Genomic DNA, 25,400 nt, shown 5'->3' on the forward strand with positions numbered 1-25,400 from the left:
AGAAACATGAGTTTCATGAAGTTTATTAAAACACTTAAATTCACTTGACCAGGATAACTTGTCCACTAGACACCACAGTTTGCCCACTAGAGATGGTCTTGACGTGCATGTCTCTTCCTGTAAGAAGTGGTAGAAGCATGAGGGGCATTTAAATACAATTCTCAGTTCCTGAAGTCAACTTACAGCAAGCACTCACTTTTCCTAGTGCAACTTTGCGCACAGGAGCCAGAGGAGGGATGGCACACCGCTGTACTACAGTGGATGAAGATCTAACAGAGGGGGGGAAAGGGTTAAGCCATAGAATTCACTGTAAAAGCACTAATATTAAGGGTTGAGGTAAGGCTGCAGAGCATACTGTTTCCTGCAGAGGAGCCAGTGATGCTGGATCTACAAATGTGAACATCTTCACAACAAAGCGCTTGTAGTGGGTCGGGAACTGAAGACCAGATGATCCAGCCACTGGAACCAATGTGGTCAGGTAACGATCATCCTGGTAAGGGCATCTGAAAGGCAAAGAGGCAGTCAGAAATGCCTTACAGCACACTAGATGGATAAAGACTGGCCTTACTCACCCATCAACCAGAAGATCCCATTGGGGTAGACTGAGTGGACTGGGGGTTGATGTCGCCCAGCAACGTCCCAGCATCAGGACAATGTTGGGGTCGGTCCTCTCCAAAATGTGCACCTCAACATACACAGGCTCCCGCAGGACTTTTGTAACTGGATAATCAGCATCACTGTAGTAGGACGTGTACGCCTCGTCCCCTGAGGAAGAATACAGCGTTTAACTAGAAACTGGAGTTTTAAAGAGGCTTTAGGCATACTTGGGACAGACACTTACCTTCTGCACAGCCTTTGGTGACACATTGACCATTTGCCAGTCTAAGCTCCACCCTGAGGGGTCCAGGAGCAGCTACTGGTGGAGGTGGAGGAACGGTGTTGACCTCCACAACCAGAGCTTCCACAGAGGTACCAGAGTACCTACACTGGAAGAGAAGCCTGGACAACAAACAGTGAGCTTGTTTGGATTTGCATTTGTCAATGATTCACATTTATGATAAAGCATACATCACTTACTCAAAATGGCTGTCCCTTGTAATGGAACCAAGTGGTCCAATACCCACTTCATATGAGGAGGTCATTCTGTTTTCATACACCACATATCCACTGTCCTCCTGCAAATAGTAACATTGTTAGCATCCAATCCATTCTAAGCCATGCAGAACAAAACCACAAGCAGCTACTCGCCATCATGCTTGTGCCACATGCAGTGACAGGGAACTGGTATATAGCAAAGAAAGGTGTGGATCCCACAGGACTGCAAGCTGGATCACTTCCACCCAGGAGACGGACTGAATCCAGGCTCAATCGAGGCAGCGTAACATCTCTAGCCACCACTACCACAAACTGACCATCTCTTATACACTGGACAGTCACTGGAACAAGTTACAAGAGCAGGTTATTGCTGAGGATCAGTTTAACATGAATGCCTCTACATTGACTCTACACTCTTACCTGCCTTCCCATAGTAACACTGCTGTCCATTAAAGCAGCAGTTGATAGCAGCACACTCAGCACCACTGATACCAGGTGGTCCACATTGAATCTGCTCATAATCAGCTACCGTACATTTGTCAAGGGGCTCTGCCTGTGCCACTGGCTGCTTAGGCTGAAACTGCTGAGGAAACTGTTGACTAGCTTGCTGTTGAACTGACTGAGGAAACGGTTGACTAGCCTGCTGTTGAACTGACTGAGGAAACTGTTGACTAGCTTGCTGTTGAACCTGCTGAGGAAACTGTTGACTAGCTTGCTGTTGAACTGGCTTTTGAACCTTCTGAGGAAACCATTGACTAGCTTGCTGTTGAACCTGCTGAGGAAACTGTTGACTAGCTTGCTGTTGAACTGGCTTTTGAACCTTCGGAGGAAACCATTGACTAGCTTGCTGTTGAACCTGCTGAGGAAACTGTTGACTAGCTTGCTGTTGAACTGGCTTTTGAACCTTCGGAGGAAACCATTGACTAGCTTGCTGTTGAACCTGCTGAGGAAACTGTTGACTAGCTTGCTGTTGAACTGGCTTTTGAACCTTCTGAGAAAACCGTTGACTAGCTTGCTGTTGAACTGGCTTTTGAACCTTCTGAGGAAACCATTGACTAGTTTGCTGTTGAACCTGCTGAGGAAACTGTTGACTAGCTTGCTGTTGAACTGGCTTTTGAACCTGCTGAGGAAACTGTTGACTAGCTTGTGGTTGAACCTGCTGAGGAAACTGTTGACTAGCTTGCTGTTGAAATGGCTTTTGAAACCGCTGGTCAGTTTGCTGGAACATCAGCGCATCAGGATTCAGGGGCAGATCACTCCACTTCGGAACAGCATGACTAAACGCACAGAACCAAACACAAAGTGCCAGAAACTGAACAGCACCCCAACTTCCTGCCATTGTTCAACAGCTAGTCACATTGTTGAGGTGCTGCCCTTTGGTCTTTTTGTACTCTACAGACTTTGGCTAATTAATGATAATCCCTCCCTCTTCATTAACAGTCATGATTCTCCAGACTTGCACGAGTGGGAGTTTATGCAACTTGGTGATTCTATTGTTTCTTAGGCCATGTCCACACTAATACGTTTTTGTTTGAAAACGTATATTTTTTGTCTCTGCCATTTTCACGTTGTAGTGTGGACTGTGAAACCGGTGGTATTTAAAAACGATGACGTAAATTTAGTCATGTGACACATATTGTACCAATAGATATTCATGTTTATACCAGTATTGTGCCTGTTATGTGCTATTCACTTTCACACTGTTGCTAAAAATATTCTACATTGCACACTCTTCATATCACAGTCATGCAAAGATGACAGAATTTACTCACATTTGATGTCCTGCGGCAATACATGAGAGCCATTGCGTTTTAGACCAAACATATGGTGACTGCGTGCGACCTGGACCACATCAGTGAATGGTGAGATATTTTACTAAATAAGATGATCCTGTCAGAAGAATTGCGCGATAACTTCATTATTTATCTTTCCATCTGAATCATATCAGTGATCTTTTGTGGGGTTTTACGCATGCGCAGTAAAGGTGAATTTAGCGTTTTCAGGCGTTTTTCAAAAGTTTCTCATCCACACTGAGACGTCCGAAAACGGTAGTGTGGACAGAGAGCGTTTATAAAGGAAAACGCCATTTTCAGATGTATCCGGATTAATGTAACCTTAAAAGTCAAGTTGTCCCTTTTAAACGTACATAAAACCACATTGAGCTGAATTCAGAATAGTATGCTAGTACTATTTCTGCCATTCTGAATTCAGCCTTTTTTATATTAGATGTTTTAGCTATTCTGGATTGTTTTTTTTCTTTGAAACACATCATAGTTTTCTTATGGCAACAGGCCTGTATATTTTAAGAAAGTTTTTAGGGATACTTTACCTCTAGAACGATGAATGTGTATTTAAAATGGGTCATTTATGTAGTAGAAATGTGAAATTATTTTTGAATTTGGAGCTTTCTAGACTGAGAAAAGCCAGAAAATGTATTTTTGGCTCATGTGGATGAAAGACAACAACTCCCAGAATGCACTTGCTTCGCTGCCCTATGAGGCCACTCCCAAGCCACGCCTACCGGTAAGAGAGCGCAGTTAAACAACTAGGCTAGGCTACTAGTTGACTCAAAACTTAAAAGACGCTGTTTTATCGTGAGTCTCCGTGACGAGTCTGCCCGGGATTTCGAGATCGCCCAAAATGTCCGGGATTCGGCTTTTGCGTTCTACAGTAGCCATTCATTGTTTACTGTGGCGAAAATGGCGCGATTAACAGAATAGTATGCTAGTACTATTTCTGCCATTCTGAATTCAGCCTTTTTTTATATTAGATGTTTTAGCTATTCTGGATTGGTTTTTTTTCTTTGAAACACATCATAGTTTTCCCATGGCAACAGGCCTGTATATTTTAAGAAAGTTTAAATCACACCTGCTAGCGCACTTCTTAAAATGTTTACGTACTAGGTCAGTAGGCGGTAGAGTACACCGTTTTGTGGCTGTTCGAACACATTCAACCACATGAGCATCTACTCTATGAAAGCAATCTGGTCGAAAGTGTTGGACTACCTCTGGAAGTGGCCAAAAATAGACAAGCTCAAAATTATTAAATAATTTGTCCCTTTTTTTACACCTTCATTTACCACAGTCCACTTGTGATCCGATTTACAAAAATGCTTCTTAGTACCAGGTGTAAACAAGGCCTTGGACAGCTACCTTGTTGGGATACAACAGTTAAGGGATTAATGCTTAAAATGAAAGCAGTCTACATTCCTGGGACTAGCCTGAAATAAATTCAGTATCAACCAATCCTTTATCCCAAGAAATGATTCATACTTGCGTGACTGTAAAAAAGCATTACAAAAAGCCAACGAGTGACCTCAGAGGGGTTTGGGCATCAATATATGCAGTTATGCTAGTCCAACCATAAAGTCATATGTAAAGCCTCAAACAAACAGAAGCTAAAAACCTTAATTTGATGTGTGAAACATGAACAGGGGCCCCAAGTTAACAACTAGAACTGAGCAAATAGTAACGTTAGATGGCTTAGGCAGATTTGGCTTGTTTAGTTCGAGTCAAGAATCTCAATGCACAAAAGAAAAAGTATCAGTAGTGCAGAAGTCAAACTGAGAAGTCATGAAACAGCCAACTCCAGACAGAAATGAATACCAAAGAGAAACATGTTGAGTTTCATGAAGTTTATTAAAACACATAAATTCACTTGACCAGGATAACTTGTCCACTAGACACCACAGTTTGCCCACTAGAGATGGTCTTGACGTGCACGTCTCTTCCTGTAAGAAGTGGTAGAAGCATGAGGGGCATTTAAATACAATTCTCAGTTCCTGAAGTCAACTTACAGCAAGCACTCACTTTTCCTAGTGCAACTTTGCGCACAGGAGCCAGAGGAGGGATGGCACACCGCTGTACTACAGTGGATGAAGATCTAACAGAGGGGGGGGAAAGGGTTAAGCCATAGAATTCACTGTAAAAGCACTAATATTAAGGGTTGAGGTAAGGCTGCAGAGCATACTGTTTCCTGCAGAGGAGCCAGTGATGCTGGATCTACAAATGTGAACATCTTCACAACAAAGCGCTTGTAGTGGGTCGGGAACTGAAGACCAGATGATCCAGCCACTGGAACCAATGTGGTCAGGTAACGATCATCCTGGTAAGGGCATCTGAAAGGCAAAGAGGCAGTCAGAAATGCCTTACAGCACACTAGATGGATAAAGACTGGCCTTACTCACCCATCAACCAGAAGATCCCATTGGGGTAGACTGAGTGGACTGGGGGTTGATGTCGCCCAGCAACGTCCCAGCATCAGGACAATGTTGGGGTCGGTCCTCTCCAAAATGTGCACCTCAACATACACAGGCTCCCGCAGGACTTTTGTAACTGGATAATCAGCATCACTGTAGTAGGACGTGTACGCCTCGTCCCCTGAGGAAGAATACAGCGTTTAACTAGAAACTGGAGTTTTAAAGAGGCTTTAGGCATACTTGGGACAGACACTTACCTTCTGCACAGCCTTTGGTGACACATTGACCATTTGCCAGTCTAAGCTCCACCCTGAGGGGTCCAGGAGCAGCTACTGGTGGAGGTGGAGGAACGGTGTTGACCTCCACAACCAGAGCTTCCACAGAGGTACCAGAGTACCTACACTGGAAGAGAAGCCTGGACAACAAACAGTGAGCTTGTTTGGATTTTCATTTGTCAATGATTCACATTTATGATAAAGCATACATCACTTACTCAAAATGGCTGTCCCTTGTAATGGAACCAAGTGGTCCAATACCCACTTCATATGAGGAGGTCATTCTGTTTTCATACACCACATATCCACTGTCCTCCTGCAAATAGTAACATTGTTAGCATCCAATCCATTCTAAGCCACGCAGAACAAAACCACAAGCAGCTACTCGCCATCATGCTTGTGCCACATGCAGTGACAGGGAACTGGTATATAGCAAAGAAAGGTGTGGATCCCACAGGACTGCAAGCTGGATCACTTCCACCCAGGAGACGGACTGAATCCAGGCTCAATCGAGGCAGCGTAACATCTCTAGCCACCACTACCACAAACTGACCATCTCTTATACACTGGACAGTCACTGGAACAAGTTACAAGAGCAGGTTATTGCTGAGGATCAGTTTAACATGAATGCCTCTACATTGACTCTACACTCTTACCTGCCTTCCCATAGTAACACTGCTGTCCATTAAAGCAGCAGTTGATAGCAGCACACTCAGCACCACTGATACCAGGTGGTCCACATTGAATCTGCTCATAATCAGCTACCGTACATTTGTCAAGGGGCTCTGCCTGTGCCACTGGCTGCTTAGGCTGAAACTGCTGAGGAAACTGTTGACTAGCTTGCTGTTGAACTGACTGAGGAAACGGTTGACTAGCCTGCTGTTGAACTGACTGAGGAAACTGTTGACTAGCTTGCTGTTGAACCTGCTGAGGAAACTGTTGACTAGCTTGCTGTTGAACTGGCTTTTGAACCTTCTGAGGAAACCATTGACTAGCTTGCTGTTGAACCTGCTGAGGAAACTGTTGACTAGCTTGCTGTTGAACTGGCTTTTGAACCTTCGGAGGAAACCATTGACTAGCTTGCTGTTGAACCTGCTGAGGAAACTGTTGACTAGCTTGCTGTTGAACTGGCTTTTGAACCTTCGGAGGAAACCATTGACTAGCTTGCTGTTGAACCTGCTGAGGAAACTGTTGACTAGCTTGCTGTTGAACTGGCTTTTGAACCTTCTGAGAAAACCGTTGACTAGCTTGCTGTTGAACTGGCTTTTGAACCTTCTGAGGAAACCATTGACTAGTTTGCTGTTGAACCTGCTGAGGAAACTGTTGACTAGCTTGCTGTTGAACTGGCTTTTGAACCTGCTGAGGAAACTGTTGACTAGCTTGTGGTTGAACCTGCTGAGGAAACTGTTGACTAGCTTGCTGTTGAAATGGCTTTTGAAACCGCTGGTCAGTTTGCTGGAACATCAGCGCATCAGGATTCAGGGGCAGATCACTCCACTTCGGAACAGCATGACTAAACGCACAGAACCAAACACAAAGTGCCAGAAACTGAACAGCACCCCCAACTTCCTGCCATTGTTCAACAGCTAGTCACATTGTTGAGGTGCTGCCCTTTGGTCTTTTTGTACTCTACAGACTTTGGCTAATTAATGATAATCCCTCCCTCTTCATTAACAGTCATGATTCTCCAGACTTGCACGAGTGGGAGTTTATGCAACTTGGTGATTCTATTGTTTCTTAGGCCATGTCCACACTAATACGTTTTTGTTTGAAAACGTATATTTTTTGTCTCTGCCATTTTCACGTTGTAGTGTGGACTGTGAAACCGGTGGTATTTAAAAACGATGACGTAAATTTAGTCATGTGACACATATTGTACCAATAGATATTCATGTTTATACCAGTATTGTGCCTGTTATGTGCTATTCACTTTCACACTGTTGCTAAAAATATTCTACATTGCACACTCTTCATATCACAGTCATGCAAAGATGACAGAATTTACTCACATTTGATGTCCTGCGGCAATACATGAGAGCCATTGCGTTTTAGACCAAACATATGGTGACTGCGTGCGACCTGGACCACATCAGTGAATGGTGAGATATTTTACTAAATAAGATGATCCTGTCAGAAGAATTGCGCGATAACTTCATTATTTATCTTTCCATCTGAATCATATCAGTGATCTTTTGTGGGGTTTTACGCATGCGCAGTAAAGGTGAATTTAGCGTTTTCAGGCGTTTTTCAAAAGTTTCTCATCCACACTGAGACGTCCGAAAACGGTAGTGTGGACAGAGAGCGTTTATAAAGGAAAACGCCATTTTCAGATGTATCCGGATTAATGTAACCTTAAAAGTCAAGTTGTCCCTTTTAAACGTACATAAAACCACATTGAGCTGAATTCAGAATAGTATGCTAGTACTATTTCTGCCATTCTGAATTCAGCCTTTTTTATATTAGATGTTTTAGCTATTCTGGATTGTTTTTTTTCTTTGAAACACATCATAGTTTTCTTATGGCAACAGGCCTGTATATTTTAAGAAAGTTTTTAGGGATACTTTACCTGTAGAACGATGAATGTGTATTTAAAATGGGTCATTTATGTAGTAGAAATGTGAAATTATTTTTGAATTTGGAGCTTTCTAGACTGAGAAAAGCCAGAAAATGTATTTTTGGCTCATGTGGATGAAAGACAACAACTCCCAGAATGCACTTGCTTCGCTGCCCTATGAGGCCACTCCCAAGCCACGCCTACCGGTAAGAGAGCGCAGTTAAACAACTAGGCTAGGCTACTAGTTGACTCAAAACTTAAAAGACGCTGTTTTATCGTGAGTCTCCGTGACGAGTCTGCCCGGGATTTCGAGATCGCCCAAAATGTCCGGGATTCGGCTTTTGCGTTCTACAGTAGCCATTCATTGTTTACTGTGGCGAAAATGGCGCGATTAACAGAATAGTATGCTAGTACTATTTCTGCCATTCTGAATTCAGCCTTTTTTTATATTAGATGTTTTAGCTATTCTGGATTGGTTTTTTTTCTTTGAAACACATCATAGTTTTCCCATGGCAACAGGCCTGTATATTTTAAGAAAGTTTAAAGGGGTGGTTGATTATGATTTCACTTTTCTAACTTTAGTTAGTGTGTAATGTTGCTGTTTGAGCACAAACAACATCTGCAAAGTTACAAAGCTCAAAGTTCACAGCAAAGGGAGATATTTGCTTTTAAAGAAATTGCTTTTTAAGAACTACAACAAACGACTACAAGACATTCCTCCCGGGTTAGTGACATCACCAACCCTAAAATTTACATAAACCCCGCCCCCTGAAAACGATTTATAGATTATCGAGACAGAATATGCTAATCAATGACTAGAAGATAACTACACATAAGCTGCATAAATTCGGCAACTAACCATTCAGAAATGTTGTCACTTCTTCTAGAGTCTCTCCATCATTGTCTGAATCCGGTTTGAACATAAAAGGCTAAACGTTTTTGACATTTTCAGTGCATGTGTGTGTGTGAGTGCAAGCTGTTGAAGCTCCGCCCCCTGTGCCGGGATCAGCAGCTCATTTGCATTTAAAGGAACAGACACAAAACTGTGCGTTTTTGCTCACCCTCATAAATGGACAATTTTAACATGCTATATAAAAATACCTGTGGGGTATTTTGAGCTAAAACTTCACACACACACTCTGGGGACATCAGAGACTTATTTTCCATGTTGTGAAAAGGGCATTACACCACCCCTTTAAATCACACCTGCTAGCGCACTTCTTAAAATGTTTACGTACTAGGTCAGTAGGCGGTAGAGTACACCGTTTTGTGGCTGTTCGAACACATTCAACCACATGAGCATCTACTCTATGAAAGCAATCTGGTCGAAAGTGTTGGACTACCTCTGGAAGTGGCCAAAAATAGACAAGCTCAAAATTATTAAATAATTTGTCCCTTTTTTTACACCTTCATTTACCACAGTCCACTTGTGATCCGATTTACAAAAATGCTTCTTAGTACCAGGTGTAAACAAGGCCTTGGACAGCTACCTTGTTGGGATACAACAGTTAAGGGATTAATGCTTAAAATGAAAGCAGTCTACATTCCTGGGACTAGCCTGAAATAAATTCAGTATCAACCAATCCTTTATCCCAAGAAATGATTCATACTTGCGTGACTGTAAAAAAGCATTACAAAAAGCCAACGAGTGACCTCAGAGGGGTTTGGGCATCAATATATGCAGTTATGCTAGTCCAACCATAAAGTCATATGTAAAGCCTCAAACAAACAGAAGCTAAAAACCTTAATTTGATGTGTGAAACATGAACAGGGGCCCCAAGTTAACAACTAGAACTGAGCAAATAGTAACGTTAGATGGCTTAGGCAGATTTGGCTTGTTTAGTTCGAGTCAAGAATCTCAATGCACAAAAGAAAAAGTATCAGTAGTGCAGAAGTCAAACTGAGAAGTCATGAAACAGCCAACTCCAGACAGAAATGAATACCAAAGAGAAACATGTTGAGTTTCATGAAGTTTATTAAAACACATAAATTCACTTGACCAGGATAACTTGTCCACTAGACACCACAGTTTGCCCACTAGAGATGGTCTTGACGTGCACGTCTCTTCCTGTAAGAAGTGGTAGAAGCATGAGGGGCATTTAAATACAATTCTCAGTTCCTGAAGTCAACTTACAGCAAGCACTCACTTTTCCTAGTGCAACTTTGCGCACAGGAGCCAGAGGAGGGATGGCACACCGCTGTACTACAGTGGATGAAGATCTAACAGAGGGGGGGAAAGGGTTAAGCCATAGAATTCACTGTAAAAGCACTAATATTAAGGGTTAAGGTAAGGCTGCAGAGCATACTGTTTCCTGCAGAGGAGCCAGTGATGCTGGATCTACAAATGTGAACATCTTCACAACAAAGCGCTTGTAGTGGGTCGGGAACTGAAGACCAGATGATCCAGCCACTGGAACCAATGTGGTCAGGTAACGATCATCCTGGTAAGGGCATCTGAAAGGCAAAGAGGCAGTCAGAAATGCCTTACAGCACACTAGATGGATAAAGACTGGCCTTACTCACCCATCAACCAGAAGATCCCATTGGGGTAGACTGAGTGGACTGGGGGTTGATGTCGCCCAGCAACGTCCCAGCATCAGGACAATGTTGGGGTCGGTCCTCTCCAAAATGTGCACCTCAACATACACAGGCTCCCGCAGGACTTTTGTAACTGGATAATCAGCATCACTGTAGTAGGACGTGTACGCCTCGTCCCCTGAGGAAGAATACAGCGTTTAACTAGAAACTGGAGTTTTAAAGAGGCTTTAGGCATACTTGGGACAGACACTTACCTTCTGCACAGCCTTTGGTGACACATTGACCATTTGCCAGTCTAAGCTCCACCCTGAGGGGTCCAGGAGCAGCTACTGGTGGAGGTGGAGGAACGGTGTTGACCTCCACAACCAGAGCTTCCACAGAGGTACCAGAGTACCTACACTGGAAGAGAAGCCTGGACAACAAACAGTGAGCTTGTTTGGATTTGCATTTGTCAATGATTCACATTTATGATAAAGCATACATCACTTACTCAAAATGGCTGTCCCTTGTAATGGAACCAAGTGGTCCAATACCCACTTCATATGAGGAGGTCATTCTGTTTTCATACACCACATATCCACTGTCCTCCTGCAAATAGTAACATTGTTAGCATCCAATCCATTCTAAGCCATGCAGAACAAAACCACAAGCAGCTACTCGCCATCATGCTTGTGCCACATGCAGTGACAGGGAACTGGTATATAGCAAAGAAAGGTGTGGATCCCACAGGACTGCAAGCTGGATCACTTCCACCCAGGAGACGGACTGAATCCAGGCTCAATCGAGGCAGCGTAACATCTCTAGCCACCACTACCACAAACTGACCATCTCTTATACACTGGACAGTCACTGGAACAAGTTACAAGAGCAGGTTATTGCTGAGGATCAGTTTAACATGAATGCCTCTACATTGACTCTACACTCTTACCTGCCTTCCCATAGTAACACTGCTGTCCATTAAAGCAGCAGTTGATAGCAGCACACTCAGCACCACTGATACCAGGTGGTCCACATTGAATCTGCTCATAATCAGCTACCGTACATTTGTCAAGGGGCTCTGCCTGTGCCACTGGCTGCTTAGGCTGAAACTGCTGAGGAAACTGTTGACTAGCTTGCTGTTGAACTGACTGAGGAAACGGTTGACTAGCCTGCTGTTGAACTGACTGAGGAAACTGTTGACTAGCTTGCTGTTGAACCTGCTGAGGAAACTGTTGACTAGCTTGCTGTTGAACTGGCTTTTGAACCTTCTGAGGAAACCATTGACTAGCTTGCTGTTGAACCTGCTGAGGAAACTGTTGACTAGCTTGCTGTTGAACTGGCTTTTGAACCTTCGGAGGAAACCATTGACTAGCTTGCTGTTGAACCTGCTGAGGAAACTGTTGACTAGCTTGCTGTTGAACTGGCTTTTGAACCTTCGGAGGAAACCATTGACTAGCTTGCTGTTGAACCTGCTGAGGAAACTGTTGACTAGCTTGCTGTTGAACTGGCTTTTGAACCTTCTGAGAAAACCGTTGACTAGCTTGCTGTTGAACTGGCTTTTGAACCTTCTGAGGAAACCATTGACTAGTTTGCTGTTGAACCTGCTGAGGAAACTGTTGACTAGCTTGCTGTTGAACTGGCTTTTGAACCTGCTGAGGAAACTGTTGACTAGCTTGTGGTTGAACCTGCTGAGGAAACTGTTGACTAGCTTGCTGTTGAAATGGCTTTTGAAACCGCTGGTCAGTTTGCTGGAACATCAGCGCATCAGGATTCAGGGGCAGATCACTCCACTTCGGAACAGCATGACTAAACGCACAGAACCAAACACAAAGTGCCAGAAACTGAACAGCACCCCAACTTCCTGCCATTGTTCAACAGCTAGTCACATTGTTGAGGTGCTGCCCTTTGGTCTTTTTGTACTCTACAGACTTTGGCTAATTAATGATAATCCCTCCCTCTTCATTAACAGTCATGATTCTCCAGACTTGCACGAGTGGGAGTTTATGCAACTTGGTGATTCTATTGTTTCTTAGGCCATGTCCACACTAATACGTTTTTGTTTGAAAACGTATATTTTTTGTCTCTGCCATTTTCACGTTGTAGTGTGGACTGTGAAACCGGTGGTATTTAAAAACGATGACGTAAATTTAGTCATGTGACACATATTGTACCAATAGATATTCATGTTTATACCAGTATTGTGCCTGTTATGTGCTATTCACTTTCACACTGTTGCTAAAAATATTCTACATTGCACACTCTTCATATCACAGTCATGCAAAGATGACAGAATTTACTCACATTTGATGTCCTGCGGCAATACATGAGAGCCATTGCGTTTTAGACCAAACATATGGTGACTGCGTGCGACCTGGACCACATCAGTGAATGGTGAGATATTTTACTAAATAAGATGATCCTGTCAGAAGAATTGCGCGATAACTTCATTATTTATCTTTCCATCTGAATCATATCAGTGATCTTTTGTGGGGTTTTACGCATGCGCAGTAAAGGTGAATTTAGCGTTTTCAGGCGTTTTTCAAAAGTTTCTCATCCACACTGAGACGTCCGAAAACGGTAGTGTGGACAGAGAGCGTTTATAAAGGAAAACGCCATTTTCAGATGTATCCGGATTAATGTAACCTTAAAAGTCAAGTTTTCCCTTTTAAACGTACATAAAACCACATTGAGCTGAATTCAGAATAGTATGCTAGTACTATTTCTGCCATTCTGAATTCAGCCTTTTTTATATTAGATGTTTTAGCTATTCTGGATTGTTTTTTTTCTTTGAAACACATCATAGTTTTCTTATGGCAACAGGCCTGTATATTTTAAGAAAGTTTTTAGGGATACTTTACCTGTAGAACGATGAATGTGTATTTAAAATGGGTCATTTATGTAGTAGAAATGTGAAATTATTTTTGAATTTGGAGCTTTCTAGACTGAGAAAAGCCAGAAAATGTATTTTTGGCTCATGTGGATGAAAGACAACAACTCCCAGAATGCACTTGCTTCGCTGCCCTATGAGGCCACTCCCAAGCCACGCCTACCGGTAAGAGAGCGCAGTTAAACAACTAGGCTAGGCTACTAGTTGACTCAAAACTTAAAAGACGCTGTTTTATCGTGAGTCTCCGTGACGAGTCTGCCCGGGATTTCGAGATCGCCCAAAATGTCCGGGATTCGGCTTTTGCGTTCTACAGTAGCCATTCATTGTTTACTGTGGCGAAAATGGCGCGATTAACAGAATAGTATGCTAGTACTATTTCTGCCATTCTGAATTCAGCCTTTTTTTATATTAGATGTTTTAGCTATTCTGGATTGGTTTTTTTTCTTTGAAACACATAGTTTTCCCATGGCAACAGGCCTGTATATTTTAAGAAAGTTTAAATCACACCTGCTAGCGCACTTCTTAAAATGTTTACGTACTAGGTCAGTAGGCGGTAGAGTACACCGTTTTGTGGCTGTTCGAACACATTCAACCACATGAGCATCTACTCTATGAAAGCAATCTGGTCGAAAGTGTTGGACTACCTCTGGAAGTGGCCAAAAATAGACAAGCTCAAAATTATTAAATAATTTGTCCCTTTTTTCACACCTTCATTTACCACAGTCCACTTGTGATCCGATTTACAAAAATGCTTCTTAGTACCAGGTGTAAACAAGGCCTTGGACAGCTACCTTGTTGGGATACAACAGTTAAGGGATTAATGCTTAAAATGAAAGCAGTCTACATTCCTGGGACTAGCCTGAAATAAATTCAGTATCAACCAATCCTTTATCCCAAGAAATGATTCATACTTGCGTGACTGTAAAAAAGCATTACAAAAAGCCAACGAGTGACCTCAGAGGGGTTTGGGCATCAATATATGCAGTTATGCTAGTCCAACCATAAAGTCATATGTAAAGCCTCAAACAAACAGAAGCTAAAAACCTTAATTTGATGTGTGAAACATGAACAGGGGCCCCAAGTTAACAACTAGAACTGAGCAAATAGTAACGTTAGATGGCTTAGGCAGATTTGGCTTGTTTAGTTCGAGTCAAGAATCTCAATGCACAAAAGAAAAAGTATCAGTAGTGCAGAAGTCAAACTGAGAAGTCATGAAACAGCCAACTCCAGACAGAAATGAATACCAAAGAGAAACATGTTGAGTTTCATGAAGTTTATTAAAACACATAAATTCACTTGACCAGGATAACTTGTCCACTAGACACCACAGTTTGCCCACTAGAGATGGTCTTGACGTGCACGTCTCTTCCTGTAAGAAGTGGTAGAAGCATGAGGGGCATTTAAATACAATTCTCAGTTCCTGAAGTCAACTTACAGCAAGCACTCACTTTTCCTAGTGCAACTTTGCGCACAGGAGCCAGAGGAGGGATGGCACACCGCTGTACTACAGTGGATGAAGATCTAACAGAGGGGGGGAAAGGGTTAAGCCATAGAATTCACTGTAAAAGCACTAATATTAAGGGTTGAGGTAAGGCTGCAGAGCATACTGTTTCCTGCAGAGGAGCCAGTGATGCTGGATCTACAAATGTGAACATCTTCACAACAAAGCGCTTGTAGTGGGTCGGGAACTGAAGACCAGATGATCCAGCCACTGGAACCAATGTGGTCAGGTAACGATCATCCTGGTAAGGGCATCTGAAAGGCAAAGAGGCAGTCAGAAATGCCTTACAGCACACTAGATGGATAAAGACTGGCCTTACTCACCCATCAACCAGAAGATCCCATTGGGGTAGACTGAGTGGACTGGGGGTTGATGTCGCCCAGCAACGTCCCAGCATCAGGACAATGTTGGGGTCGGTCCTCTCCAAAATGTGCACCTCAACATACACAGGCTCCCGCAGGACTTTTGTAACTGGATAATCAGCATCACTGTAGTAGGACGTGTACGCCTCGTCCCCTGAGGAAGAATACAGCGTTTAACTAGAAACTGGAGTTTTAAAGAGGCTTTAGGCATACTTGGGACAGACACTTACCTTCTGCACAGCCTTTGGTGACACATTGACCATTTGCCAGTCTAAGCTCCACCCTGAGGGGTCCAGGAGCAGCTACTGGTGGAGGTGGAGGAACGGTGTTGACCTCCACAACCAGAGCTTCCACAGAGGTACCAGAGTACCTACACTGGAAGAGAAGCCTGGACAACAAACAGTGAGCTTGTTTGGATTTGCATTTGTCAATGATTCACATTTATGATAAAGCATACATCACTTACTCAAAATGGCTGTCCCTTGTAATGGAACCAAGTGGTCCAATACCCACTTCATATGAGGAGGTCATTCTGTTTTCATACACCACATATCCACTGTCCTCCTGCAAATAGTAACATTGTTAGCATCCAATCCATTCTAAGCCATGCAGAACAAAACCACAAGCAGCTACTCGCCATCATGCTTGTGCCACATGCAGTGACAGGGAACTGGTATATAGCAAAGAAAGGTGTGGATCCCACAGGACTGCAAGCTGGATCACTTCCACCCAGGAGACGGACTGAATCCAGGCTCAATCGAGGCAGCGTAACATCTCTAGCCACCACTACCACAAACTGACCATCTCTTATACACTGGACAGTCACTGGAACAAGTTACAAGAGCAGGTTATTGCTGAGGATCAGTTTAACATGAATGCCTCTACATTGACTCTACACTCTTACCTGCCTTCCCATAGTAACACTGCTGTCCATTAAAGCAGCAGTTGATAGCAGCACACTCAGCACCACTGATACCAGGTGGTCCACATTGAATCTGCTCATAATCAGCTACCGTACATTTGTCAAGGGGCTCTGCCTGTGCCACTGGCTGCTTAGGCTGAAACTGCTGAGGAAACTGTTGACTAGCTTGCTGTTGAACTGACTGAGGAAACGGTTGACTAGCCTGCTGTTGAACTGACTGAGGAAACGGTTGACTAGCTTGCTGTTGAACCTGCTGAGGAAACTGTTGACTAGCTTGCTGTTGAACTGGCTTTTGAACCTTCTGAGGAAACCATTGACTAGCTTGCTGTTGAACCTGCTGAGGAAACTGTTGACTAGCTTGCTGTTGAACTGGCTTTTGAACCTTCGGAGGAAACCATTGACTAGCTTGCTGTTGAACCTGCTGAGGAAACTGTTGACTAGCTTGCTGTTGAACTGGCTTTTGAACCTTCGGAGGAAACCATTGACTAGCTTGCTGTTGAACCTGCTGAGGAAACTGTTGACTAGCTTGCTGTTGAACTGGCTTTTGAACCTTCTGAGAAAACCGTTGACTAGCTTGCTGTTGAACTGGCTTTTGAACCTTCTGAGGAAACCATTGACTAGTTTGCTGTTGAACCTGCTGAGGAAACTGTTGACTAGCTTGCTGTTGAACTGGCTTTTGAACCTGCTGAGGAAACTGTTGACTAGCTTGTGGTTGAACCTGCTGAGGAAACTGTTGACTAGCTTGCTGTTGAAATGGCTTTTGAAACCGCTGGTCAGTTTGCTGGAACATCAGCGCATCAGGATTCAGGGGCAGATCACTCCACTTCGGAACAGCATGACTAAACGCACAGAACCAAACACAAAGTGCCAGAAACTGAACAGCACCCCAACTTCCTGCCATTGTTCAACAGCTAGTCACATTGTTGAGGTGCTGCCCTTTGGTCTTTTTGTACTCTACAGACTTTGGCTAATTAATGATAATCCCTCCCTCTTCATTAACAGTCATGATTCTCCAGACTTGCACGAGTGGGAGTTTATGCAACTTGGTGATTCTATTGTTTCTTAGGCCATGTCCACACTAATACGTTTTTGTTTGAAAACGTATATTTTTTGTCTCTGCCATTTTCACGTTGTAGTGTGGACTGTGAAACCGGTGGTATTTAAAAACGATGACGTAAATTTAGTCATGTGACACATATTGTACCAATAGATATTCATGTTTATACCAGTATTGTGCCTGTTATGTGCTATTCACTTTCACACTGTTGCTAAAAATATTCTACATTGCACACTCTTCATATCACAGTCATGCAAAGATGACAGAATTTACTCACATTTGATGTCCTGCGGCAATACATGAGAGCCATTGCGTTTTAGACCAAACATATGGTGACTGCGTGCGACCTGGACCACATCAGTGAATGGTGAGATATTTTACTAAATAAGATGATCCTGTCAGAAGAATTGCGCGATAACTTCATTATTTATCTTTCCATCTGAATCATATCAGTGATCTTTTGTGGGGTTTTACGCATGCGCAGTAAAGGTGAATTTAGCGTTTTCAGGCGTTTTTCAAAAGTTTCTCATCCACACTGAGACGTCCGAAAACGCATGAAAACGGTAGTGTGGACGGAGAGCGTTTATAAAGGAAAACGCCATTTTCAGATGTATCCGGATTAATGTAACCTTAAAAGTCAAGTTGTCCCTTTTAAACGTACATAAAACCACATTGAGCTGAATTCAGAATAGTATGCTAGTACTATTTCTGCCATTCTGAATTCAGCCTTTTTTATATTAGATGTTTTAGCTATTCTGGATTGTTTTTTTTCTTTGAAACACATCATAGTTTTCTTATGGCAACAGGCCTGTATATTTTAAGAAAGTTTTTAGGGATACTTTACCTCTAGAACGATGAATGTGTATTTAAAATGGGTCATTTATGTAGTAGAAATGTGAAATTATTTTTGAATTTGGAGCTTTCTAGACTGAGAAAAGCCAGAAAATGTATTTTTGGCTCATGTGGATGAAAGACAACAACTCCCAGAATGCACTTGCTTCGCTGCCCTATGAGGCCACTCCCAAGCCACGCCTACCGGTAAGAGAGCGCAGTTAAACAACTAGGCTAGGCTACTAGTTGACTCAAAACTTAAAAGATGCTGTTTTATCGTGAGTCTCCGTGACGAGTCTGCCCGGGATTTCGAGATCGCCCAAAATGTCCGGGATTCGGCTTTTGCGTTCTACAGTAGCCATTCATTGTTTACTGTGGCGAAAATGGCGCGATTAACAGAATAGTATGCTAGTACTATTTCTGCCATTCTGAATTCAGCCTTTTTTTATATTAGATGTTTAAGCTATTCTGGATTGGTTTTTTTTCTTTGAAACACATCATAGTTTTCCCATGGCAACAGGCCTGTATATTTTAAGAAAGTTTAAATCACACCTGCTAGCGCACTTCTTAAAATGTTTACGTACTAGGTCAGTAGGCGGTAGAGTACACCGTTTTGTGGCTGTTCGAACACATTCAACCACATGAGCATCTACTCTATGAAAGCAATCTGGTCGAAAGTGTTGGACTACCTCTGGAAGTGGCCAAAAATAGACAAGCTCAAAATTATTAAATAATTTGTCCCTTTTTTCACACCTTCATTTACCACAGTCCACTTGTGATCCGATTTACAAAAATGCTTCTTAGTACCAGGTGTAAACAAGGCCTTGGACAGCTACCTTGTTGGGATACAACAGTTAAGGGATTAATGCTTAAAATGAAAGCAGTCTACATTCCTGGGACTAGCCTGAAATAAATTCAGTATCAACCAATCCTTTATCCCAAGAAATGATTCATACTTGCGTGACTGTAAAAAAGCATTACAAAAAGCCAACGAGTGACCTCAGAGGGGTTTGGGCATCAATATATGCAGTTATGCTAGTCCAACCATAAAGTCATATGTAAAGCCTCAAACAAACAGAAGCTAAAAACCTTAATTTGATGTGTGAAACATGAACAGGGGCCCCAAGTTAACAACTAGAACTGAGCAAATAGTAACGTTAGATGGCTTAGGCAGATTTGGCTTGTTTAGTTCGAGTCAAGAATCTCAATGCACAAAAGAAAAAGTATCAGTAGTGCAGAAGTCAAACTGAGAAGTCATGAAACAGCCAACTCCAGACAGAAATGAATACCAAAGAGAAACATGTTGAGTTTCATGAAGTTTATTAAAACACATAAATTCACTTGACCAGGATAACTTGTCCACTAGACACCACAGTTTGCCCACTAGAGATGGTCTTGACGTGCACGTCTCTTCCTGTAAGAAGTGGTAGAAGCATGAGGGGCATTTAAATACAATTCTCAGTTCCTGAAGTCAACTTACAGCAAGCACTCACTTTTCCTAGTGCAACTTTGCGCACAGGAGCCAGAGGAGGGATGGCACACCGCTGTACTACAGTGGATGAAGATCTAACAGAGGGGGGGAAAGGGTTAAGCCATAGAATTCACTGTAAAAGCACTAATATTAAGGGTTGAGGTAAGGCTGCAGAGCATACTGTTTCCTGCAGAGGAGCCAGTGATGCTGGATCTACAAATGTGAACATCTTCACAACAAAGCGCTTGTAGTGGGTCGGGAACTGAAGACCAGATGATCCAGCCACTGGAACCAATGTGGTCAGGTAACGATCATCCTGGTAAGGGCATCTGAAAGGCAAAGAGGCAGTCAGAAATGCCTTACAGCACACTAGATGGATAAAGACTGGCCTTACTCACCCATCAACCAGAAGATCCCATTGGGGTAGACTGAGTGGACTGGGGGTTGATGTCGCCCAGCAACGTCCCAGCATCAGGACAATGTTGGGGTCGGTCCTCTCCAAAATGTGCACCTCAACATACACAGGCTCCCGCAGGACTTTTGTAACTGGATAATCAGCATCACTGTAGTAGGACGTGTACGCCTCGTCCCCTGAGGAAGAATACAGCGTTTAACTAGAAACTGGAGTTTTAAAGAGGCTTTAGGCATACTTGGGACAGACACTTACCTTCTGCACAGCCTTTGGTGACACATTGACCATTTGCCAGTCTAAGCTCCACCCTGAGGGGTCCAGGAGCAGCTACTGGTGGAGGTGGAGGAACGGTGTTGACCTCCACAACCAGAGCTTCCACAGAGGTACCAGAGTACCTACACTGGAAGAGAAGCCTGGACAACAAACAGTGAGCTTGTTTGGATTTGCATTTGTCAATGATTCACATTTATGATAAAGCATACATCACTTACTCAAAATGGCTGTCCCTTGTAATGGAACCAAGTGGTCCAATACCCACTTCATATGAGGAGGTCATTCTGTTTTCATACACCACATATCCACTGTCCTCCTGCAAATAGTAACATTGTTAGCATCCAATCCATTCTAAGCCATGCAGAACAAAACCACAAGCAGCTACTCGCCATCATGCTTGTGCCACATGCAGTGACAGGGAACTGGTATATAGCAAAGAAAGGTGTGGATCCCACAGGACTGCAAGCTGGATCACTTCCACCCAGGAGACGGACTGAATCCAGGCTCAATCGAGGCAGCGTAACATCTCTAGCCACCACTACCACAAACTGACCATCTCTTATACACTGGACAGTCACTGGAACAAGTTACAAGAGCAGGTTATTGCTGAGGATCAGTTTAACATGAATGCCTCTACATTGACTCTACACTCTTACCTGCCTTCCCATAGTAACACTGCTGTCCATTAAAGCAGCAGTTGATAGCAGCACACTCAGCACCACTGATACCAGGTGGTCCACATTGAATCTGCTCATAATCAGCTACCGTACATTTGTCAAGGGGCTCTGCCTGTGCCACTGGCTGCTTAGGCTGAAACTGCTGAGGAAACTGTTGACTAGCTTGCTGTTGAACTGACTGAGGAAACGGTTGACTAGCCTGCTGTTGAACTGACTGAGGAAACGGTTGACTAGCTTGCTGTTGAACCTGCTGAGGAAACTGTTGACTAGCTTGCTGTTGAACTGGCTTTTGAACCTTCTGAGGAAACCATTGACTAGCTTGCTGTTGAACCTGCTGAGGAAACTGTTGACTAGCTTGCTGTTGAACTGGCTTTTGAACCTTCGGAGGAAACCATTGACTAGCTTGCTGTTGAACCTGCTGAGGAAACTGTTGACTAGCTTGCTGTTGAACTGGCTTTTGAACCTTCGGAGGAAACCATTGACTAGCTTGCTGTTGAACCTGCTGAGGAAACTGTTGACTAGCTTGCTGTTGAACTGGCTTTTGAACCTTCTGAGAAAACCGTTGACTAGCTTGCTGTTGAACTGGCTTTTGAACCTTCTGAGGAAACCATTGACTAGTTTGCTGTTGAACCTGCTGAGGAAACTGTTGACTAGCTTGCTGTTGAACTGGCTTTTGAACCTGCTGAGGAAACTGTTGACTAGCTTGTGGTTGAACCTGCTGAGGAAACTGTTGACTAGCTTGCTGTTGAAATGGCTTTTGAAACCGCTGGTCAGTTTGCTGGAACATCAGCGCATCAGGATTCAGGGGCAGATCACTCCACTTCGGAACAGCATGACTAAACGCACAGAACCAAACACAAAGTGCCAGAAACTGAACAGCACCCCAACTTCCTGCCATTGTTCAACAGCTAGTCACATTGTTGAGGTGCTGCCCTTTGGTCTTTTTGTACTCTACAGACTTTGGCTAATTAATGATAATCCCTCCCTCTTCATTAACAGTCATGATTCTCCAGACTTGCACGAGTGGGAGTTTATGCAACTTGGTGATTCTATTGTTTCTTAGGCCATGTCCACACTAATACGTTTTTGTTTGAAAACGTATATTTTTTGTCTCTGCCATTTTCACGTTGTAGTGTGGACTGTGAAACCGGTGGTATTTAAAAACGATGACGTAAATTTAGTCATGTGACACATATTGTACCAATAGATATTCATGTTTATACCAGTATTGTGCCTGTTATGTGCTATTCACTTTCACACTGTTGCTAAAAATATTCTACATTGCACACTCTTCATATCACAGTCATGCAAAGATGACAGAATTTACTCACATTTGATGTCCTGCGGCAATACATGAGAGCCATTGCGTTTTAGACCAAACATATGGTGACTGCGTGCGACCTGGACCACATCAGTGAATGGTGAGATATTTTACTAAATAAGATGATCCTGTCAGAAGAATTGCGCGATAACTTCATTATTTATCTTTCCATCTGAATCATATCAGTGATCTTTTGTGGGGTTTTACGCATGCGCAGTAAAGGTGAATTTAGCGTTTTCAGGCGTTTTTCAAAAGTTTCTCATCCACACTGAGACGTCCGAAAACGCATGAAAACGGTAGTGTGGACGGAGAGCGTTTATAAAGGAAAACGCCATTTTCAGATGTATCCGGATTAATGTAACCTTAAAAGTCAAGTTGTCCCTTTTAAACGTACATAAAACCACATTGAGCTGAATTCAGAATAGTATGCTAGTACTATTTCTGCCATTCTGAATTCAGCCTTTTTTATATTAGATGTTTTAGCTATTCTGGATTGTTTTTTTTCTTTGAAACACATCATAGTTTTCTTATGGCAACAGGCCTGTATATTTTAAGAAAGTTTTTAGGGATACTTTACCTCTAGAACGATGAATGTGTATTTAAAATGGGTCATTTATGTAGTAGAAATGTGAAATTATTTTTGAATTTGGAGCTTTCTAGACTGAGAAAAGCCAGAAAATGTATTTTTGGCTCATGTGGATGAAAGACAACAACTCCCAGAATGCACTTGCTTCGCTGCCCTATGAGGCCACTCCCAAGCCACGCCTACCGGTAAGAGAGCGCAGTTAAACAACTAGGCTAGGCTACTAGTTGACTCAAAACTTAAAAGATGCTGTTTTATCGTGAGTCTCCGTGACGAGTCTGCCCGGGATTTCGAGATCGCCCAAAATGTCCGGGATTCGGCTTTTGCGTTCTACAGTAGCCATTCATTGTTTACTGTGGCGAAAATGGCGCGATTAACAGAATAGTATGCTAGTACTATTTCTGCCATTCTGAATTCAGCCTTTTTTTATATTAGATGTTTAAGCTATTCTGGATTGGTTTTTTTTCTTTGAAACACATCATAGTTTTCCCATGGCAACAGGCCTGTATATTTTAAGAAAGTTTAAATCACACCTGCTAGCGCACTTCTTAAAATGTTTACGTACTAGGTCAGTAGGCGGTAGAGTACACCGTTTTGTGGCTGTTCGAACACATTCAACCACATGAGCATCTACTCTATGAAAGCAATCTGGTCGAAAGTGTTGGACTACCTCTGGAAGTGGCCAAAAATAGACAAGCTCAAAATTATTAAATAATTTGTCCCTTTTTTTACACCTTCATTTACCACAGTCCACTTGTGATCCGATTTACAAAAATGCTTCTTAGTACCAGGTGTAAACAAGGCCTTGGACAGCTACCTTGTTGGGATACAACAGTTAAGGGATTAATGCTTAAAATGAAAGCAGTCTACATTCCTGGGACTAGCCTGAAATAAATTCAGTATCAACCAATCCTTTATCCCAAGAAATGATTCATACTTGCGTGACTGTAAAAAAGCATTACAAAAAGCCAACGAGTGACCTCAGAGGGGTTTGGGCATCAATATATGCAGTTATGCTAGTCCAACCATAAAGTCATATGTAAAGCCTCAAACAAACAGAAGCTAAAAACCTTAATTTGATGTGTGAAACATGAACAGGGGCCCCAAGTTAACAACTAGAACTGAGCAAATAGTAACGTTAGATGGCTTAGGCAGATTTGGCTTGTTTAGTTCGAGTCAAGAATCTCAATGCACAAAAGAAAAAGTATCAGTAGTGCAGAAGTCAAACTGAGAAGTCATGAAACAGCCAACTCCAGACAGAAATGAATACCAAAGAGAAACATGTTGAGTTTCATGAAGTTTATTAAAACACATAAATTCACTTGACCAGGATAACTTGTCCACTAGACACCACAGTTTGCCCACTAGAGATGGTCTTGACGTGCACGTCTCTTCCTGTAAGAAGTGGTAGAAGCATGAGGGGCATTTAAATACAATTCTCAGTTCCTGAAGTCAACTTACAGCAAGCACTCACTTTTCCTAGTGCAACTTTGCGCACAGGAGCCAGAGGAGGGATGGCACACCGCTGTACTACAGTGGATGAAGATCTAACAGAGGGGGGGGAAAGGGTTAAGCCATAGAATTCACTGTAAAAGCACTAATATTAAGGGTTGAGGTAAGGCTGCAGAGCATACTGTTTCCTGCAGAGGAGCCAGTGATGCTGGATCTACAAATGTGAACATCTTCACAACAAAGCGCTTGTAGTGGGTCGGGAACTGAAGACCAGATGATCCAGCCACTGGAACCAATGTGGTCAGGTAACGATCATCCTGGTAAGGGCATCTGAAAGGCAAAGAGGCAGTCAGAAATGCCTTACAGCACACTAGATGGATAAAGACTGGCCTTACTCACCCATCAACCAGAAGATCCCATTGGGGTAGACTGAGTGGACTGGGGGTTGATGTCGCCCAGCAACGTCCCAGCATCAGGACAATGTTGGGGTCGGTCCTCTCCAAAATGTGCACCTCAACATACACAGGCTCCCGCAGGACTTTTGTAACTGGATAATCAGCATCACTGTAGTAGGACGTGTACGCCTCGTCCCCTGAGGAAGAATACAGCGTTTAACTAGAAACTGGAGTTTTAAAGAGGCTTTAGGCATACTTGGGACAGACACTTACCTTCTGCACAGCCTTTGGTGACACATTGACCATTTGCCAGTCTAAGCTCCACCCTGAGGGGTCCAGGAGCAGCTACTGGTGGAGGTGGAGGAACGGTGTTGACCTCCACAACCAGAGCTTCCACAGAGGTACCAGAGTACCTACACTGGAAGAGAAGCCTGGACAACAAACAGTGAGCTTGTTTGGATTTGCATTTGTCAATGATTCACATTTATGATAAAGCATACATCACTTACTCAAAATGGCTGTCCCTTGTAATGGAACCAAGTGGTCCAATACCCACTTCATATGAGGAGGTCATTCTGTTTTCATACACCACATATCCACTGTCCTCCTGCAAATAG

At 43.0% G+C, this 25,400-nt stretch overlaps 3 protein-coding genes, 2 long non-coding RNA genes and 3 pseudogenes across 8 annotated transcripts in view; 1 reads left to right on the forward strand and 7 right to left on the reverse strand.

The window, feature by feature from the left end:
- LOC309482595 overlaps positions 1 to 25,400 on the forward strand; it is a 475,034-nt gene that overhangs the window by 123,197 nt on the left and 326,437 nt on the right. The window lies entirely within an intron of this gene.
- On the reverse strand, positions 8 to 269 carry LOC309481554. Its single transcript, XR_014200054.1, has 2 exons — positions 197 to 269; positions 8 to 117 (listed from the first exon to the last, which is right to left on the reverse strand). It is a non-coding gene; the product is annotated as an uncharacterized lncRNA (long non-coding RNA).
- On the reverse strand, positions 354 to 2,415 carry LOC309481553 (zona pellucida sperm-binding protein 4-like; annotated as a pseudogene). Its single transcript, XR_014211699.1, has 4 exons — positions 1,516 to 2,415; positions 1,078 to 1,436; positions 842 to 999; positions 354 to 765 (listed from the first exon to the last, which is right to left on the reverse strand). The product of XR_014211699.1 is annotated as a zona pellucida sperm-binding protein 4-like (transcript).
- LOC309482364 (zona pellucida sperm-binding protein 4-like) lies at positions 5,014 to 7,963 on the reverse strand (annotated as a pseudogene). The gene is made up of 6 exons: positions 7,952 to 7,963; positions 6,225 to 6,708; positions 5,787 to 6,145; positions 5,551 to 5,708; positions 5,282 to 5,474; positions 5,014 to 5,212 (listed from the first exon to the last, which is right to left on the reverse strand). The product of its transcript is annotated as a zona pellucida sperm-binding protein 4-like (transcript).
- Positions 10,114 to 11,243, reverse strand: LOC309482365 (zona pellucida sperm-binding protein 4-like; the record flags this gene model as incomplete). The annotated part of the gene is made up of 6 exons (XM_082147713.1): positions 11,151 to 11,243; positions 10,915 to 11,072; positions 10,646 to 10,838; positions 10,429 to 10,576; positions 10,270 to 10,342; positions 10,114 to 10,190 (listed from the first exon to the last, which is right to left on the reverse strand). Exons 1-6 carry the CDS (start codon positions 11,213 to 11,215, stop codon positions 10,114 to 10,116), a joined length of 714 nt encoding a protein of 237 aa, XP_082003839.1. The 5' UTR covers positions 11,216 to 11,243.
- LOC309482366 (zona pellucida sperm-binding protein 4-like) lies at positions 15,083 to 19,635 on the reverse strand (annotated as a pseudogene). Its single transcript has 6 exons — positions 19,546 to 19,635; positions 16,294 to 16,777; positions 15,856 to 16,214; positions 15,620 to 15,777; positions 15,351 to 15,543; positions 15,083 to 15,281 (listed from the first exon to the last, which is right to left on the reverse strand). The product of its transcript is annotated as a zona pellucida sperm-binding protein 4-like (transcript).
- Positions 19,801 to 20,666, reverse strand: LOC309482367 (zona pellucida sperm-binding protein 4-like; the record flags this gene model as incomplete). Its single annotated transcript, XM_082147714.1, has 4 exons — positions 20,574 to 20,666; positions 20,338 to 20,495; positions 20,069 to 20,261; positions 19,801 to 19,999 (listed from the first exon to the last, which is right to left on the reverse strand). The coding sequence occupies exons 1-4, from the start codon at positions 20,636 to 20,638 to the stop codon at positions 19,801 to 19,803; spliced, it is 615 nt and encodes a 204-aa protein (XP_082003840.1). The 5' UTR covers positions 20,639 to 20,666.
- LOC309482368 (zona pellucida sperm-binding protein 4-like) lies at positions 24,520 to 25,385 on the reverse strand (the record flags this gene model as incomplete). The annotated part of the gene is made up of 4 exons (XM_082147715.1): positions 25,293 to 25,385; positions 25,057 to 25,214; positions 24,788 to 24,980; positions 24,520 to 24,718 (listed from the first exon to the last, which is right to left on the reverse strand). Exons 1-4 carry the CDS (start codon positions 25,355 to 25,357, stop codon positions 24,520 to 24,522), a joined length of 615 nt encoding a protein of 204 aa, XP_082003841.1. The 5' UTR covers positions 25,358 to 25,385.

Source organism: Leuciscus leuciscus, assembly GCF_965113295.1.
Source record: "Leuciscus leuciscus genome assembly, chromosome: 19".
NCBI lineage: Eukaryota > Metazoa > Chordata > Actinopteri > Cypriniformes > Leuciscidae > Leuciscus > Leuciscus leuciscus.